This window comes from Puntigrus tetrazona, chromosome 20 (assembly GCF_018831695.1).
Source record: "Puntigrus tetrazona isolate hp1 chromosome 20, ASM1883169v1, whole genome shotgun sequence".
Lineage (NCBI taxonomy): Eukaryota > Metazoa > Chordata > Actinopteri > Cypriniformes > Cyprinidae > Puntigrus > Puntigrus tetrazona.
In genome coordinates, this window is record NC_056718.1 from 27,475,574 (window position 1) to 27,496,140 (window position 20,567).

Genomic DNA, 20,567 nt, shown 5'->3' on the forward strand with positions numbered 1-20,567 from the left:
ATAAATGCAAATAGACAATGCAACTGTGAAGATATTTTCAACTTATTTTTATTTACAAAAGAAATTACTGCATGTGATACACCGTTCTTGAAAAACCAGATGTTGCCCTAAAGTAAATATACAGTAGATAGCTGTAGAAATACAGTGTAATAAGACCTTACTATAAACAAAGACTTCCTTTACTTGCACAGCCAAAATCCACCATTGAAATTCAAGTACAGCACAAAAGCCAGCCATTTTTGTCTAGCTAGCATTTTATTGATTTATTTATTTTGGAAAAGATAATGCCTTACACATTCATGTCTTATACATTATACAGATGTTGCTTATTATAAACCACAGTTAACTCATAAAACTGTAACAAACTGAGAATTATAATTCTCAGATTCTATGTCTCCAAAATCCTCTTCCTTTCTCAAATTTGTGTTTTATATATATATATATATATATATATATATATATATATATATATATATATATATATATATATATATATATATATATATATATAATTTAATAGCTTTAACTTGCCACTTGAGTGTTCATTGAGATGTTTAGACATTAAGATTATTAAGATTTCAGAATGTTGTTACCGTCTAAAAATTCTGACAAAACATGGTAAATTTGGAGAACAAAAATCTGAAGACAGTTGCTTGGAAACAACAATGCAGAGTCACGGAATGACCTGCAGCAACCAATACACCTTATTTAAAGAAATATATAAATAAAAGAATAAACTTGGATTCAATTTGTTGCAAAGCCCTTGCTGCTTTGCTTTAGAATTCATTATGATTTCACAAATGTGCTGCTTGACTCATCACGGATTTTGATCTTCATTTGCACCTGCAAAAGTTTTTGCAAAATCAACCGTGTGTTTTTTTTATGGTTATTCAAAAATGTTAATTCTTATTTAAAAAACATTATTAAACATATTTATAGGCACAGGTAATGCAATATATTTCAAAGGTCTTTTTATTAAATCTGTGTATTTATCACCAATAGTTCAATAGGCCATATGCCTCTTCAATATATTTTCAGCGAGATTTGTTCATGAAAAACTCCCATAAAGCCAGTCAAGATTTTTGTTATAGGCCTATATATAAAATAATCCATATAATGACTATGTGTTGCAAAGTACACAAAATGTCAGATTAAAAATACCTGTTCTAACATGAACTGAAGTGGATCGTCTGGTCTATCAAAAACCAGTCTCTCTGTGATGTCCTGAAATAGCACAAATAAGACTATGAGTGAAAAATAATACAATGAAGAATCTTTTTTTTTTTTTTCTGGATGTCTCAAGCACCAAAATGTTTCTTTTGCCTGCTAAAATGGCATTGGTAACTAGCAAGAGCTCTTTTTTTTGTTTTCGTAACACTCATAAACAATATGTAGTTTTATTAAATAAACCAGAGTAATGCAATATTAGCATGCTAAGCCGTTTTTGGAACTTCTATTAGTGCTCCGAATTGTCCTTCGCCATTTTGTGCTAAGCAATTCATCACTGTCTCCCATTTTCTTCGTAAGAAAATATATGAGTAACTGCTGCTTTGTTCTTTCTCACCTGAAAAATCTGAAGAATACTGTGAGTCTCCATATAGTTAAAAGAGCGTTCATACGGGTCCGTGAAAACGGAGGTAGTACGAATGTTCTCCGCACTCTCGGTGATAAGCGCTTTTTCTGGTAGACCAGAATCTGCCATCTCACAAAGTTTTAAAGTTTATACTGTATAGCTAGTATAGCCTACAAAAAAACGACAACAACACAAAAACGATATACACTACAAGGTAAGTTGCGAAGTGTACTTTCTCGCAGTATTATAGCGTTAGCCTAGTTAGCCCTCGCTCTGTAAGAACGGATTTCAAGTGCATTACCTCAGTTCAAAATAAATAGCAAACTTTGTATTTCGCCCGTTGTTTTGTGTTAATACAGAAATCGGACCGCGTATCTCGAGCACATCTAGAGCAGGACTGTTTGAAATGTCACCCTGTAACCCCTAGCAACTGTATACAAAGAGCGGGGGATGATGTCATCGGGCACGGTTCCCCGGGACAGCGCCTTTGATAAAGAATCGTGAGGGGTCTCGAAAAGGTTTGTTGAAAATGGAGAAAACTCCGTTCGCACGGCTGACACGCCGCTTCTGCGGTCAATGCCAATTTTCGTATCTATTTTCGGAAAAAAAGAATACCTCAGAAGACCTCGGACTAACGTTTTACAATAGGACTGACAAAGGGAAGGAGGGGCCAACCGCCGTTTCTAGGTTGCGAGTCGTCCTCAGCTGACACCTCGGCCTACAATGGGTGCATTTTATGTAGGGCAGACGGTGTGCGTGTCCCCCGGTGAACCTCTCGGTTAAACGCTGCTGTTCGCGTTCATAACCGAAAGGGGGAACTCAATATCAAGAAAAGCTTGCAATCAAACCGGAAACCTCGCACCAAGAGGAACGATATTATGGAGGCGAGGGATTGTTACATGTGACGAAATATTTACGTGAGCCAAGGTCGAACGGCTTTTATCGAAATAATATAATATACGCGCAAGAAATGGCTCGTTCTTCGTAAACGTGTCTCTTTGAACTTTTGACATAAATCTGAGTGGGACGTCCTACATTATAACTACATCGCTGCCAATATCCGGACACTATATTTTACACTGCTATCATAACACGATCAACCGTTTGAAGGATTGTATTAGTCTATCTATCTATCTATCTATCTATCTATCTATCTATCTATCTATCTATATATATATATATAGATAGATAGATAGATAGATAGATAGATAGATAGATGCTCTTTCACACTAACAAAAGCAGCGCCTGAAAAAAAATCACTTAGGCTCGAAGGTTGATTATTCCTCGTCTAGACTACAGACGAGCGCGCGCGCGCGCACGCACACACCTGTCATTGTCTAGACTGGGGGGGGACGGGGGAAGGGGTGCTCGGCGTAGCCGGGGACTCGTGAGCCACTATTGCATTATTTTGTGTCAGTCACAACGGCTCTGTGAACGCATTGGCGAAGAAAAAAGTTCGGTGTCACTTTTCACGATCTGATTGGCCAGCAATACCGTCAGCAACTCTCCTTACGTTTCCTTGAGGTCAGCTAGGGACGTTAAAAAATAAATAAATGAGAAAATAGAAATGCGTAGAAAGTAAAAGGCACGGTGAACAATCTAGCTTGTTGGTCTTCCAGCTGACAGGCAGCGGCGTCGTCCAATGTGTGACCAGATATGATTTTAAGAAATTTATTGACATCGCCCCTAACCAATCTAAAGTGGGCTATCTATAAATGATCAACATGCAGGATTCTCGGATGACTGGCCTTTTGGTCGAGGATGGGACATGGATTTCAGGGAGTTTGATTCGCGCTCATAACACCAAATAACGTCAATGTCTTGGCAATGTATGCATTTGTTTGCGCTCGAGAAGCAGCGCGTACATGCAGAAACTCCTCAAAAGGGGGACCACAACAAGCGCGTCGAAATACTCAACGGAAAACGGTGCACTTGTACGGTGACCGATAATTAAAGAAACTGAGGATGCGCAGTGTCCATGCCGGTTCAAACACAACAATTGCGATAAGGCAGAGTAGTTTCACTTTCAGAGCCACAATGGAGCCAGTTTCAACGTTCCTCGCCGCGCGGAAGGGAGGGCGTGCGGCTCACCGATTGGGGTAAAGTCATGTTGAACGATTTATATCACAACCTACGTGCTTCAAGAAAGTCCATTCTGTTCCAATCGCCAGTAGAAAGGCGTGGCTGCCCAAAATCTTCGACGAATAGTGAAAAAATGGGAGGGCACGAGTGAGCTGCGTGATGTCCTCTCCGAAGGTAGGCTGCAGCGTGTGTTTATTGATGAGATGAAAGAAGATGGAAGTGAGAAATGAAACAAAGTAAGGGACAATATTAATAAACTCAGTCCTTGCCTGGGGAAAACCGGGGAAGCTGTGAAGCGCTGTAGCCACTGGAGAAGAAAGACCCTTAAAGCAGCAGGTAAGAAATAGGGAGAGGGAAGGGAGGGGGAGGGTACTTATACTATTTATGTTAGGCTATTTATAAGAGTAATAGCAGTCATTCCCTTGATATGAGGTGAAAAAAAAACTTAAGCATAAAGCATAAACTAATAGGTCAAATACAAGACTTTTGTCCTTGTTCATCAACATCTTCTGTATGAGCCAAGCTTTGAAGAGGATACGGAAAACTTGCGAAATTACATTTAGTTGTAAAAGAATTGCCACTCCGGATTATAGGACACGCAGGCTGAGTTCTCTCAAAACAGCCAGTGTCTGTCTGATATTAAACAAAAAAAGACTCGCGCTTGCCTGAAGTGACGTCTCAGGTAAAATGACCGTATAATTCCTCGCTCGATCGCCGATCTTCTCGTAGTTTAACAGTTGGCAGGCTACGGAGACTTTGTCGGTAGTTTTTGTAAGTTGTATTATTTTTATTTCGCGAACTGTTAGACGTTACGGTGGACCGTGACACGAAAAGCACAATACGACTCGGCAGAGCCGCTAGGGACTTCCCTACGTACGACCAAAATATTTGATAGAATAACACAGCTCTAACCGTGTGTTAAGTGTCAAGTATCGCCGATTAATGCCCGTCAGGACTACGATACAAAATGCCCCGTTCAGCCAGACGAACGGACGGGATAGAAATGGAGATTTGAACATTTCAGCCGCTTATCTGGAATCCCAGTATTTTCCGGGCTATTGCTAATATTTTATTGACCCCGGTAGATTTGCGCGCTAGCCTCCGGTCTCGGGATATCTGAGACAAACATAATTGTTACGTGCGTTGTTGTTTCGTGTGGACGGTCTGAGCAACTCGGACCAATTCTATAGAAACTACGGAGTTTTGTAAGGGAGTGTGTCGGGCGCTTTAACATGTCCGTTATTTGTCATCATTAAATTAGGATACGCAGCCTAACCCAAAGTGACCGGAATTTTAGCTCTCGCTCCAAGTACGCAAAGAAGCCGAAATGTAGTTTTAGTTACAAAAGATAAATGGCCATCTGTTCCGTATTCTAATGCCTGTACTTACTGAATGACCTCTTTTTGACTCCGTGTTGTGAAGTGCCAGCTTGTTGCCTATAACGCACGCGTTTGTAGGCTAAGCAAACAATAAATCACTCGGCCATTTTAACACAAAAAACTTCATATGGCAAAACCTAGAGCGGCTCGTCTTCAGTTTTCGGAGGCAGCGGGGCCTTCAAGCAGCGGTCCGATCACAGCGCTGATTGTATTGTTATCTCTATGTAGTACGAGACGGCGGGTATGGGAACCGTGGCATTGGCCCGTTGTGGAAAAAACACCCCAGACACATTTTTTCATTAATTTATCATATGCCCTCTGTTTCCCGCCGCCGTATTATAAAATGTCTGTCTTATATAATCTGTTTATTTATAGCGAATGACATGAAAAGGTTGTCATTTTTGTGGGGGGGATTCTATTCGATGTTGCCTACTTTGATTTTTTTGTAATGTTTTATCTTAACGAATGAGGTGGAAGAAGGAAACCTTGTTATTTTACGATATAAACAGAACGCAACGATCTTGTTCAGCAATGTGTATTTATTTATTTTATTTTTTGTTGCTGAGCGCCAGTCTCTCTCAGACGGTTGGCAGTGCGGCCTTGGAAGTTTGACTGTACCCCCTTTACTTATTGGTAAAATCACAAATGATATTTTAACGGTCAAACGTCACTTCATTAAACGTTAAGCGTTTTTTTTAAGTGGACTGCTGGTGTATATTGAATACAAGCGAACTGTTATCATTAAATAAATCATGACCTCTGTTCTTTTAACCCTGTCCTGCGTTAATGTATTTTGTTGCTAGCTTTGCTGTTAGCCAGTCGTCTTCTAAACCTGTGGATGCCCGAATAACCACTTTTTACCTCAATCCATTTAATTCATTACTGTCGTCAGGTCTACGTTTAAAACTTAAGTCTCTCTCTGTGTATTTCTTAGTGTTTCGTACCGTTTTCACTCCGCTATAAGAGAATGATGTATAGGCTAGGCATACGTTAGGTAACATAAGGCAGTCTACAATAAATCACCATAAAATATTATAGCGTTCTCCTCGACAAATATATACAAATATAAAGGCTATGTCAGAAAAAAAATATTTTTTTTTTTTTTTTTTTTTTTATTTATTTTTTCACAGCACTTTTTTTAAGCTGATACCGGCCTCCTTTCAGAGAACTGTTTTGTAAAAGTCTGCAACGTCGAGTAAATTAACTCTTTCTGTATTTATAACAAATTATGTTTTCGTTTTAGTCAGCACACTGTAGGAAAATATAAGTTAGTATATATTCAGTGATTTTTCACCCCCCCTCCCCAGACGTAGTACAGGACTGCTCCGCGCAGGCTACTTTTGAACACGTTGTTCCTTATTCGCGTGCACCTGTTTAATTCGGTGGGAATCTGTTTTTACCCGCGTACTGTACGTGTATCAATTAAAAAACGCGTGCAGTTTCATGGTTGATTTGGACAGTAGTTAGGATAGGGAGGAGGGCCTTGGCTGCGTGAAGGGTGTTCGTCTGTCAGCTCTACCGACTTTAAAGTTGCTGTATGTGTGAACGAGACGTCGAGAAGTGTGTTTTACGTTAGTTTAGAGCTGTGTACACCAAAACCGAAAATAAACTTTTTAGTTATACACGAATGCATTGCAAACACAAATACATATTTTGGGAGTCACAGCAGTCGCACTGTGTCCCCATGTGTGCCCGCGCCCGTGTTAATGCGCTATAGTTCAGCCACTGAACGATATTTTTCTCATTACTTTTAAGCAGCTCACAGATGTAGCTGTGTCAGTTATACGATGCTTGGAAATATGTTACACTTTTGTCTGTAAAGTCGTCAAGCGGTTAAGACGTCGTGTACAAACCAGTGAGAGTCGTGCATTCTTGAGTGGCTTTATGTTTCTTGAAGTTTTGAAGTACTACAATAAGCTATTGTTAGTAAGTGATATCACATTAACATTAACCGAGCACTCGTTTAAGAACAAAATATAGTTTTTCTGTAGGAGCTTTTCCCAACATTAATATTAATATGTAAGTTTGTGTTTTCATCAGCTTATCTTTTTTCCTTTCCTTTTCTCTTTGCTCCTTTTTTTGTTTGAGAGTAATGCGTTTATCGGTGCGATTATTGATCCAAGGTGTATATTGATTGTTGCTTATATAACAATCCGCTGGTCGAGCAGGCCTATATAACCATTGCTGTGCAGGGTGAGAGGTCGTGATCATATTTTCATACAATTTTTTTTTTTTAGCATTCATACCCCATCACTTTTGAATATTTTTGTCGACGTTTAATGACACATCAGAGTGGTTTAATTTCTGTGCGCGATTATTTATTCACCGCGCCTGCGATGGATGCGATATTAATACATATAGACTTGGGGTTAGCGTGTCTCGGGGGTTAATACGAATTTATATTCCTAGTCTTAATGTTTACTAAAGTTTTAAAGAAATGTTAAACATATTCTTTTTGTCTATTTTTGGTAAGATGGAAATGATAAATGTGACCAAAAAACAACAAATGAATCGTGATCTTAGGAATATTGGTATTCGTAGATCAAAAGGAGGCATTGTGTGCTGTTTATTTTGGAAACATCAAACCCTCTTAGTGCTTCAAACGTAATGCTCACATGCCACTGCGAGACACTTTTAAAGAGTTTGTCAGTTGGTTTGCAATTGATTGTGTGACAGAATGACTCTTTAACACCGCTAAATTACAATTAAACAATTACAGGTCTACAGAATTACAATAATTTTGCAAGATGATTTGCCACAGTTCTAATTATTCTTAAATTGGTACTTGATAGCATTGTTTACTCTTACGCTGTTTGCTGTACCATTAGACTAGAGGTAACTAAGTCAGATTACAGGGATATCTTAACCATCTCGCTAGTTTGAATGGTGACCTTTACTAATGTAATTAAATATCAAGGTCAGAGCCAGTTAATTCCTCTTATGATAAGACAGCGCTGTTTATTTCAGTGCGGCACGATGCGTTTCAATGAAGTCCAAGGATAAACCGTAATGATGGCTGAAATTAAAATTGCGATTCAGACGGAAAAACAGATAAATGTACATATCCATACTAACCGCTTCATCTAGATAGAGAACTGATGCCAGTTATACGTTATTTAAACACACGTTTAAGGGTGAATGTAATGAAATGATTAACTTCCAGTCATTTCCAAATACCGTTCTTATGCAATGTAGTATTGACAGAAGGGGAGGGTGTTAATATTTCATGCATTATAGGCATTTGACCTTTTGGCTTTGCTTTCTTCATGATGTAGTCGTGTGCTATGATATTTCGTGTCGTAATGATCATCAGCTTAATTATCCGTTTTTTTTTACTGCTTGGTGTCCTGCATCAGGAGGCCTTCACGTGGTTCGAGGAAATCCGTCACTATAGAATGGTCAACAGCACTCCCTTCTGAACTGATATTGCGTAACCTATTATTTTTTTACATAATGTAGATTCTGGAGATATAATTACGCGAACGTGCCTGACAATAATTTCTTATTTATTCTGATGTTCTGGGCCTAACCAGTAGGAGGAGTCATTTTACTTTAGGGCTGTTTGTATTGGTTTCTCTCGTTTTTCCAAAATAGATTACGCTGTTTACTGGCATCATGTAAATATGACAAACGTGCATTAATATGTAACTAAAAAACTAACAAACAAACAAAAACGCATAAAAACTAAAATTCTAAACCTACAGCTCAGGACGTGAAAGAGCCAAGAAGATTCCACATTGAAAGATTGTAATTCATTGTAAGACTTTTAGCATATTGTGATGTTTCTCTTGCGTAGAATAACAATTTTACGTCATAACTCGTGACATAGCCTGAGGGGAAACCATGGTAACAATGGACAGACGCAGACGCAGGCAATTTGTTCACACTTTGATTTTCTCTTTCAAGGGGCTACAACAATAATTCAGCAATTATATAAAAAAAATACATTTGTAAAATTGATCAATGGTTTAGTTCGCTCATACGTTAAAATGGCTTGAGTTGGCTAAAGTAAGATAAGTAATGTCCCACGAGGACAAAAAATGCAAAGAGATGTATTATCCTCCATTCAAACCTTAAAGGGATACTTAACCAAGTTAAATAAATAAATAAAACTACAGCAGCCGTCTGCGTTTCACACAGTTTCTGAGGTCTCAGTCGCTGTTGATGAAACCTATGTGTATGTTAACCCTTGAGAAAACATTTAGAATGGGTTATTTTTGCTTTTAGCGAATGCTTGCAATGTAATTACTTGACAGTTTAATCTGAGAGATCTATCAGAATTAGTGAGCTATCCACTTTTCCTAATTGAGCTGAACGTTCCCTTACCCTTAGGCTTTATCTTAGAAGAATAAATTCTATTCTTTTTAGCTGAATAGGTTAGTCTTGATGAGCGATTTCCTATTTTTACGCTATTTTTAAGAAACGTGGAGATAGGATAAATTTCTCATATTTCTGCCTGTGTGTGCGTGTGTGTGTTTTGCATTACCATTTTTGATTCAGACGGTGTTTTCTACCACGAGAGGGACTTTAGTTGTCAGCGGGAATGCTGCACGCAACAGCTTGCGGGTTTAAAAGGGAATTCTTAATATAGGCCTGGACTCTATGCTAAATCCAGGTCAAAGTTGAGACCCCTTTGTCTTTTGTACACGAGCCTCACTAAAAGTGTAATTGTGTTCCCTTGAACGGCAGCTGCATCAACGTCCTCGCGTTCTCCACCTCGCTCTTCCGATTTACTCCCAACGATGCATGTTTTGCCAGTTGTAACGCATCATAGGTTGTACTGTGAACTGTACGTCGTTCACCTCAGATGACCTGAACGAGGCAGCGTCACCTACTCGCGCTATCGTATTCGCACACCCACATCAGGAAAACCAGTTTTAGGCTGCAAGGTTTAGACCTCACCTGGCAGACTAGTAACATTTACCTCAGAACGAAGAGCTGCTCTGGTACAATGGGGATTTTCCACGCCGAGTGTGCCAACAACTCTTTCCCGCCCTTTTGCATACATAATTGTCAGTCATGTGTTGCAGCATTAACTCGGTGAATCTTTTTCTCCCTTTTCTCTCTTAAAGTTTGGTGTCAAGTGAGGCTTGTGAAGAAGTACGAATATACCTCCCCCCCCCCCAACGTAAACACTTTTTGTTTGGCCACACGCTTTCTCAAGGTCTGTCCCTATCGAAACGTGGAGTTTGTTTGTGTACATGCAAATAAAAGCCCTTCCTGTGCTTTTCTCCTATATTTCAGTCCGTAGACGTACGGTGAAGGCACGCACACCGCGAGGATCTTTTCAGCGTGTCTCTTTAAATGCATAAACGAGTACACAGGCATTTCACTGATGTGAAAAATGTATCTTGGATTCTAATAGGGAAGTTGTAAGTTTGCCAAGGTGCTTTCGTGTCCTCAGCTAACCCCGGCACTCATATGGTTTTCTACAAGTCTTAGTGAGATCACTGCCATTTCTAAAGGAAAATATCTGGAAATGGTTTGTAAGAGAGAGATGAAAAAATAAAACGGAGGTAGTCAAAGAGTTCTCTCTCAGAGTTTGGCCAAGTTTACTTCTTATTTGTTTACAACCGGGCTGTATAAAACGGGCCTGGCGAACGCAAGGGAGGGAGCTGCTTTGGAGCACAGCAGAGCACTCAGAGATAGAATGTCCTCCATTTTGGAGAAAAGGGCAGCTCCAAACGTGTTCACTGCTCCAATAGGAGAAGTATTCACGGACGCATAGGCTAACAGAAACGGTGGCACAAACGCGGAATTGAGTAAAGACTGTTTAACACATTACCGCTCCGCGCTGTTAACAAGTCTTTATTCTTACTGGCAAGGACTAGTTTTTGAAGACGATTAGTGGTGTGCTGCACAAAACAAGAGGAGGATCCGGTGGGACAAATATATAATGTATCATGTTTCTGGGAAGACAACAACTGTCATCGAATGCGTGCACACACACACACACACACACACACACACACACACAGTGTGTTAGCAATGTTTAATTCGGTCCAGAAAAAAATAATGCATAGATTTTTAAATCATGTAAGATTCCAGCTGCTAAAATGGAACTTCAAAAACTACAATATGCAGACGCATCGCCGTAAAGGACTTGATTGTGTATCTTTATGTAAATATTTTAAAGACGTATTCTTTCCCCGGAGACCCTGGCTTTAAACAGGATCAGTTTGTGTTGTGTGTGTGTGTTGCTATAGTTTGAGGACATTTGTCTGTGACTTGTGTCTGGTTCAGAGGGGAGGGAATAAGCCTCACGTTATTGCAGTGTCTCTATCCAGGTGTTGTTTATCCTACTCTGTATTATGTGGCCATTTTGGAAAGAGCACTTGACGTTTTTATGGGTATGTATGAACTGGGCCAGCTTAAAGAGGACAGCTGCAGAACTGAGGAAACATTTTCAACGTTTTGAAGTAGGAATGGCCTTGAAAACTGTGTGCATAGGTGTACATACCTGTTGCCAGGACGGCTATTGTTGCCAAGGCAATTTGGCAGAGGGGCAAGCGTGTGAATTGTTTGCTGGCCAGTTTAAAACAATTTTTGAGATTTTTTTTAATGTACAATTTCCTCACTAATTGGCAAAAGCTGAGAATATGGAATCATATTTTTATACCGTGAATCATTTTGTAAGGCTGTTACTGCCAATGTTGTTGCTTGTTTTGCCAACTGTGTAATTCTATAGCATTCATTGTGTTTTTTAACCTATATATTTCAGTGTGTGTGTGTGTATAGTAATACACACACACACACACAAAATATAAATAAATAAGTAGGTTTTTTTTATCAAGTTTTGGAAGCGTGACTGAATTTGTAGCCAGTCAAACACAAAGACTGATATTTATATTGCCTAATATGAATCTTTTGGATTTGGATTGGGACTGCAACAATGAATTGATAGTAATTAACAGTAGCGGGGGTCACAGAGCAAGATACAGCAGGAAAAAGTGTGTAATAAGTACAAGTACAGTCTACAATAAACATTTTAAAGAAGACTGTTTGGTCAAGTGCTTTGACAACGTGCTTGTATTGCTTGTGTTGTTTAAATGCAGGCTTTTCACAAACCATCTATCTATCTATGTATCTATTCACACACACACACACATCCTGTTGAGCGTGTGTGTGTATAGGCAGATGCAAGGTTAATATACACACACGTATCTGTGCATGTTTGTGTGTGTGTGTATATATGCAGATGCATATGTATATATATATATATATATATATATATATATATATATATATATTTATACAGTTTTTTGTTTGCATCTGCACACACATCCTGTATTTGAATGCGTTTGCACATGTGTGTATATATATATATATATATATATATATATATATATGTGTGTGTGTGTGTGTGTATATATATATGTGTGTGTGTGTGTGTGTGTGTATATGTATATATATGTGTGTGTGTATATATATATACATATATAGTTTGCTCATAAACACACACACACAGTCATACAGATACAGGATGGTATAAAAATAGTTCCACGATTAATATGATTATTTTAACATGTTACTACTTAGTAGTGTATTATTAAGAGTGCTCAGAACATTTTCCATTTTATCACCACTTAATCATTTAATACAATATTTACATAGAACTAAAATATACTAAAGAAAAACATTTAACCAACTTTTAACAACTTTTTTTGTTTAAATTGTATTATTTTGTTGTATATTTATTATTTAATTTTTATATTGTATGAAATGTATAGCACGCATTGTATAGTCTTCGACTATTATTAGTCTCTAGATGTGGATGTTGGCATAGCATGGGTTTTAAATATTGGATTAATCAAAGAAATAATCAAGATAATTCTCAGTATATAAAGGATACACTATTTGTATTGTTATTAATTGATTTAATCACACAATTGTATTATTTCCTACTCTTTATGTGGCTTGTTCGGTAGGTGCTTTCACACATACTGACTTTATGTACATTTATTGACATTTAACAGTTTAGCCGTCGTGTCTTTCGAGAAATACTGGTAAAAGAGAAGCTGTAAAAGGTGCAAAATTATCGTTACCTTCATGCTTGCGTGAACAAAGCCACATATTCACTGGTACTGGCATGTACAAAGTGAGGACAGGCTGACATGAGAAGTCTGCTTTGAGCCATTCATGAAGTTTGGAGAGAGATGATGCAATTACTTTGTGCTGTTTTAAAAATAGTCGCTGGGAAATAAAAAAAATGACAGATACCGGGCAAAAAAGTGTCTGTCCAGGTGAATGAAAAAACATTACCGTGTTTAAAGGTTATTTTTGATGATTGGAATCACAGATTTTAGTACTTGGTACTTGGTGCCGATGTGTGAATAGTGTCTTTAGAAAGTTGTTAATTATGCGAACAGCAGATGTGATGCATTTATTGAAAAATATGTAATCCAGCAATTTTACAGCGTTTAGCAGGTTAGTTGTGTGAAAATCTATCATCTAATGATAAATTGTCCAAGAGTGTCAGATATAAAGAAATGGCAGAGTTCTTAGTGACCTTGACACACAGTCACGAGACTCTTCTTGAGGGGGCCGCTCACTCACATTTCTTTCTGTTTTTATGTTGTTTTTCTGCATGTTTTTGCATGTTTGTTGAAACTCATACATCGTTGGTCACACCACAAATTTAAGCTTTTTTTTATATTTGGAATATTTTACCAAAAGTGCTTCAATTCTTTCCATGAAATAACAATAAATTATTTTACATGATAATAATATATATGATCTAATAATACTTTACTTCAAAGAATTTAATTCTTTCAGAGATTTGTTTGTCTCAAAAATATGTAAATTCATTTTAGTTCATCATAAAAGATGGCTTGAAAATCACTCAATTTATATCAACGTATGCACATATTGTTTTTTTTTATATTTTTTATAGAAATGAATAGATTTGGAGAAAATTTTGGTGCCATGTCTGTGACCCAAGCAGTCTGACACAGTTACACGTTTTTTTATTCATTTGCGTTATATTTTTATAGCAGTTTGTATGTATGTATCGCTTACCATATTACTTATCAAAATTAGGCATTAGAAAAGCATTTATTGCAAATCTTTCTCTCTTTATTAATTAGTATTTTCCCATGTTATGCTCCCTTAAATAAAGTGCCGTGTGATGACTCAGATTTTTCTTTGTTTTAAGTTCACACTTGCAGTTAAGACACATCCCCCTTTTCATTCATAATGTGAAAAGCATTAATAAGATTTCAGCAGTTTCAGTGTAAGTCTTGTGAAATGGAAAATGGCTGTTTTAACACGTTGCAATTGCAACACGGTTATTAATCTGACGACGTAAGGTTTCTAAAGGCCTTATATTCTGCCACTGGAGATTTGGCACAGTGGGCATACTTTATTGGAAAAGTAAAACCATTGTTTAAGAAAGAAATGTTTCCTGTTTCCAGTCCAGCGTGCTGACATTGTGTCCGTTTCTTGTACGTATATATTGTCGATAAATATGTACAGTAAAAGTTTTCAATTAGGATCCCATTTGCTATCATTTCGTTCAATGTTCTAGCTTGGTTTCCTTTGTATCTATGGATTTTTTGCATAGCGCATATTGATATTAAAGGTATCAAGAATTGAAGAAACGGTGATCTAGTGCCTCTCACGCATGAACCATCTCTTGTCAGGCCCAGCGTTGGCCACATAAACCTGTATTACAGTAACCTCAAATAAACTACTGTATTATTGGCATTGTTTCTGAAATGCGGCGTAGTATTCTAAAAGAAAGCCTAAATGGTTAGTGTTATTTTCCTGTCTGTGTAGCCTAGCTGACATCAAACAGAAAAGAAAATCATTTTAAAGGCAGAGCAGGTTTTGCTAAAAGGTTATGAAGAGAATTTTTTTTTTTCGCTCAGAAAACACCAGGAACGTCTATGGAGAAAGCGAACGTGTCAGTTTCGATCGCGTGTTTACTTTATTGATATAAATTAGACTAGTTAAGTTTGGATCGCCATGTGTTTATTAGAAAATGTTGATCGCTGTTGTTACATTAGGTCTGTAATGACATCCAGGAGACCGAGAAATACGGTGTCCATATTAAACTACAGTCTACAGTGAGCCAATCGTGACCAGCTTTGGTGAACCGCTTCATTCAGAGTACATTTTCTTAGGCAGAAGCGTGTTTGATGGTGGAATGATGTTTCAGATTGGGGGTCAAGTGCAATGTGTGGAGAAAGAACCGAAGCGCCAGTCGGTGTATCACTCTCTGATCTTTTTAAGGATTCTCATGACTTCCTGTTTCTATCGGCCATCCTCCTTTTGCTGATGCTATGATTTTTTTCTTCCTTTCTTTTTTTTTTTAAATTCGGCAGTTGCCATGGACATCTGTACCAACATGATAAGACTGTAATTGTACCAATATGTGCTCCGGGGGTTCAAATAATTTTGAAGACCATCACATGAACAGTCAAATGGTGCATCTTGAAAACGTCTTTGTGATGAATTCAGTTAAATCGGCATAGAAAAACGGCTGTCACATGGCTCTTTTTCACTCCCAGTTTTTTCCTTTTACAATTTTACACCAAATGTAATGCGATATGACGACAGTTAAGAAAAAATGACTGAAGTGTTGGTTAAAAATGGGAAAATGCGCACAAAGAGTAATAGAAATTAACATAGGGATTTACACCTTAATGAAGGGGGCAAATGGTATGGAATTAGTTATTTCCCAAGTGTCCGATGTTTGCGATATTTATTCGAATTGATATTTTCAAGTGTACCGAATGCGTTATTTGGAAAATATGCGTCGTATTTCACTAAACACATGCCAATATCGCTAGCATGTAAGAAGGACCTTTTGAATCAATCGTACCGTATCTTCTACAAAAATGGGACTATTATGCACAACATCAGCCTTATTAGAGTGCACCAACGAATAAAGAGAAACAAAACATACAAGCTTGCATGTTTGTGCGATTTCAATACAATACCATTCGCACATGCAGTTCTCATATATGCAGAGTATAATGGGAGTCTGATTTGAAAGGAGGCGGTGAATCATAGTAAACATCACACATCAGCAGAGCTGTGCGGTCTGTGATCGGCCGTTTTTTTATAGCAGTGGTATTTAAAATAAAGCAAATATAATTCATTATTGATACAAAACCTACACTATCCGGACCTTTAGAGACCCTCTATGGGTGGTAATCATATAAGTCTACAACGGGGTCCAAGCTGCTAATATGTGTTTATGCCATTTGATTGAGTACCTGGAAAGCCAATTAGTAGTAATTTGCACAAAAGCAGGAGAAATGTGATTGTTAATAATTGGTGACTCAGAAGTGGCATTTACCATTCGCAACGTTCAGAAACAAAAATGTCAATGAACAAAATAAAACCGTCCATATTATGAATCAGAGGCATCCCAGCCCAAACCTTAAAGCCTGCATCACGAGAAACGGTAGATTTTTATATTATAATACGGAGGAGTAGGACTAATTTGACGGCAAAACAAGAACAAGAGCTTCACATAAAGAAGGAACATGCATAACTTTATGATTAAATGGCAAAAGGCCATAAACGCACTATTTAAGCTTCTCTCCGGAAGACTTTCTTGGCACTTTGCCTAAAGAGCGCGGGGTCGTTTCAGGTCAGGCCTGGCGTGTTGTTGTAAAGGAAGTGCAGTGCATTCGACTCGCTGTATTTCACTTCCTTGTTTTTCACGTGCCGGAATCACATTTGAGAAATCAGACACTGACAAGACGGCAAAGCAGCGAAAGGTTGAAGAGCATGTTCAAAAAAACGGCTGTAGGTTTTAATGCAGACATATTTTATGCATCTAAAATGCCCAAGGAGTCGCCATGCGTGCTCAGCGAGGATCAGTCTGAACAGGTCAGGATGTTTAACGTGGCTCGTTGTTTTTTTCGCCACATTTGTTTATGCCATTATTTGTGTGCTTCAGAAATGAATAATAGTTTTGTTTTGAAGGTCTATTTATGTAGGAATTCTGCTTCTCACGTTTTGCATTTGAATGCTTTAAATACTTTCGGCTCGGTATAAAAGCCAAAGACTTTTTCTGCATACAATCACAAACTCTTTTAATTTTTTTCTTTCTTTTTTTTTTGCTCCATTAATGCGCATCCTGTACTCAATTCGCGCGTTTGTCGCCTGTTAAAAGGGTTCCCAAAAGCAGTTGCTCTACATTTAGCGAAGCCTTCTATTCAACTCGAAATGAACGCTAGCTAAATAAATGAATAAATAAATGAATGATGAATGCCGTCAGGAGGACGGCACATATTTTGCCATCTCTTTCGGCGACCGGTAACAGTCCGTTGTTTTAGCTTGCTGAGGAATGTTTGTATTGCTTAAAATCATGACCAAAAAAAAAAAAAAAAAAAAAAAAAAGAATGAAAGAAAGAAAAGACAAAAGTGATATTTTATTCATTAGGACTGTCTGTCTTTGTGTATTCTCATGCAGTCTGGTCTGCATTTATATGCTAACATAATTTACTCCTCTAACCTAAGGCAGAGTTTACCATCACCTCGACAGACCTCGACAGAGTGTGTGTGTGTGTGTGTGTGTGTGTGCAGCCAGTGTTACTAATATCTCATGATGAATGTGTGTGTGTGTGTTCATTTCAAATTTACTAAGAAACATGGGGAGCCATTTCAAAATGTAGAGACGTTTCTTTGCCTGTTGTTAGGATACAAATCTTTCCCTTGATTTAAATGTCACCTCTTTTTAACAATAAATATAAAAACGGACGCAAAACAGTATTTCTAATGTATGTCGTTTTTTTTTTTTTTACAAATGGAAACAGCTTTTTACAACTCACGCGCTGTGTAGGTGTTTTTAACGCAAAGGGGTTCTCACAATTGGAGCAAAAGTAATTAAACCCTGCGACTGATTGATCATTTAGTTATTCTTTCATCAAGGATGTTATATTGGTATATTTTCTCATTTTGAATCGCAAATGTTGGGTTTTAAAGGGCAGTGTGAGTATTGTAGTTCAGGGACTGGTTACACGGTATCTCATACACTGTCAGAAAAATGTAAAAAAAAAAAAAATTACCTTTAGGGCTACAAAAGCTTGCCACTGAGGGAGTACTTGAAAGGGGCACCTTTTATTACCCCTAAAGGTGCACAGTAGTAATATTTACCCTTAAGGTACCAATATTCTTTTTTTATTAGGGATAAATCAAGAGTATTTTCCCAGTGACGAGATGCTGTAGCCCTAAAGGTAAAATTTTCCACATTTTTGGTATGAATGGAGGATGAAGAATGAATGGAAATGCTAGTTAAAAATCGGTTATCTGGTTGGTTTTACTTACAGGTGTTTGCATCAACCCTGTCAGACAAGTCGTGTTTGAACTATAGGTTTTTTTTTAAGGCAAAATTTGATAATTAGCGAGAAGAGTGGGTGATGATGATGACCGGTATGATGCGCTTACGCTCCATATGGCTTCCAGATGTCTGACAGCACCAGTGAAAATTGTTTTATTTATTTATTTTGTCATTTAATACAGATTTTTTTCATTACAAATTACATAGACTAACAATAACTTGAAGCTCACAGTTTATTCACGGTTTGCGCGTTCCTTTCTGTGCTTTAACGACGGCTTGCAAAGCGAAGGTGAACCATGCAGTCGGCGTCACAAATTCGAAATCGAACACAAATTGATTTAGTTTATTAATGCAGAATCATTTTTTCGTGTCATAATCCCAAGACGTTTATTACTGTTCATTCTCTAGGTTGATACAGGTTTTTCTATCCTAAATGTTCGACGTGTTTTCTGTGATTCGAACCCTACTGCATGTAGGGCGCCACAAAATAGCTGAATTTGTATGAACACTTATTTTGCATAGCGTTTATTTCACTAAAGATTTTGGGAATGAAGTAAGCAATCAATAGAAAAGGCTACCGAACTGACAATAGGTCAAGCCAATGTAATTTTCACGAGATCATCCGGTCGATCGGTACAGTAATCATTTCAATGCGTTTGGTGGAATTCCCAAAAAAATGTAGAAAACACGTTGCGTGCGATAGGTTGCAGCGTGCATGTGTGTGGTAAGGACATTTTGTCATTTTGACCTTGGCTAAAACCTACGAGCATGGAAAAATATGTCACAGCGAGTATCGGTGATTCATTGAGTCTAAATTATTCTTGTCCACAAGTGCTGGCAAAATCTAGACAGGACAGACACTGTCGGTTTCGTTTCTCCAATTGTTCCTTTCCTGCTTCCTTTAAGTTATTTTTTGCGGTTTTTAAGCATACTTTCACTGAGAAGGGATATGGCGTTAGGACTATTATCACCTCCAAACAAACCGTACGGACGCCGCAAACATCAAAAAGCACTTAGTATTTGGACAGGAAAGCAGGTCAACGTACCATTCGGCATCATTAATATATTTATGTAGGTTTTATACGAATATAGTTTGGTAGCGTTATAAATAAATTCTCGGCACCACCTCTCTCTCTTATTGTTTCTGCTGTGTGCCATTAAAGACCAGGCTCAGAGGCAAAGGACAATGTGTGAATGCCGAGCATTGTAAGTCACATTTGCATATTTGAGATTTATATTATTCAGATGCTTGACATCCTTTCCCAGAAACCCCCTTCCCTCCCTCCTCCTTCTCTCTGCCCGACACCCCACCCTCACCTTTTTCTTGCCTTGCCTTTCTGTCTTTGTTTTTCCCTTCTCCCCATCCCTGATAAAAATGATTTCCAGTCACTGCACGGCATGCTTTATGAGATGGCCGCCTCATTAAAAAGCGTCTCTGATTAACCTGAATTTCGGCTCCTTTCTTACTTTTCCTCTCTGCCTGTCCGTCACCCCAGCGTTATTATTCTTTTCTTTCGTCTCCGTCGCCCCGTGCTCTTTGTCGCTGCAGCAGGGCACAGCCGTCTGAGCGTCTTCCAGACAAACTGACCTCTAGGGACGTATTGACAGTTTGTGTTACTGAGTGACAGACGTATAGACCCGCGGAGCGACAGTGAAGGAACACACAGAAAAACCGCTCCAGCAGCCTCCCGGCAGTCGTTTTTCTTTTTCGTCATAAAACTCAGAAGATTCCCTTCTAAGATTAGAGATTTTTTGGGAGAGGGAAAACAAGGGTGGCGAAGGGGTGGAGGGCGGGGGTGCTTATGTGCAGTTTTTTTTTTTTTTTCCGGAAAAAGGGGGTGGGGAAGGATCTAATTAATTTTGAAGGATCATCGGCCCCTTTCGTCCAAGGCAGAGAAAGAGGCAGGGCGGGAGACGGAGGGGTGAGCGAGTGGGTGGAGCGAGTCTGAGGGAGAGAATAAGTGAGACAGGGGAAGGCGGGGGGGACAGACAGACCCCTGGACTGATTAGAATTCTGGGCAGGTAGCAGGCGGCTGCTGTGCACCCACTGTGGCCAGGCAGAAAGGAGGGGAATGGCTGCCCGCCCGCCTGCCCGTGTGTGTGTGTGTGTGTGTTTAGGGGTGATCTCTGGGAGCAATTCTTGACGTTCAGGTTCCTTGCACTTTTGTTACCTAATTTCCTCTCCGATCACTCCGATATTTCGGCAGCGTTCATGAGAGGAACTACAAAACTCATC

At 38.5% G+C, this 20,567-nt stretch overlaps 2 protein-coding genes across 3 annotated transcripts in view; one reads left to right on the top strand and one right to left on the bottom strand.

The window, feature by feature from the left end:
• Nucleotides 1-526: 526 nt before the first annotated feature.
• On the bottom strand, nucleotides 527-2,654 carry tex55 (testis expressed 55). Its single transcript, XM_043219811.1, has 4 exons — nucleotides 1,875-2,654; nucleotides 1,565-1,743; nucleotides 1,162-1,224; nucleotides 527-843 (listed from the first exon to the last, which is right to left on the bottom strand). The coding sequence occupies exons 2-4, from the start codon at nucleotides 1,700-1,702 to the stop codon at nucleotides 787-789; spliced, it is 258 nt and encodes an 85-aa protein (XP_043075746.1). The 5' UTR covers nucleotides 1,703-1,743; nucleotides 1,875-2,654; the 3' UTR covers nucleotides 527-786.
• A 1,070-nt stretch (nucleotides 2,655-3,724) lies between these two features.
• Nucleotides 3,725-20,567, top strand: part of zbtb20 (zinc finger and BTB domain containing 20) — a 48,237-nt gene continuing 31,394 nt past the window's right edge. Inside the window, exon 1 of one of the 2 annotated variants that reach the window (XM_043219809.1) lies at nucleotides 3,725-3,991. The gene's annotated coding sequence lies outside the window, so the exon portion shown is untranslated. Of the gene's footprint in view, nucleotides 3,992-16,715; nucleotides 16,879-20,567 lie in introns of those variants that run through there. The other variant, XM_043219810.1, reaches the window with a different exon arrangement.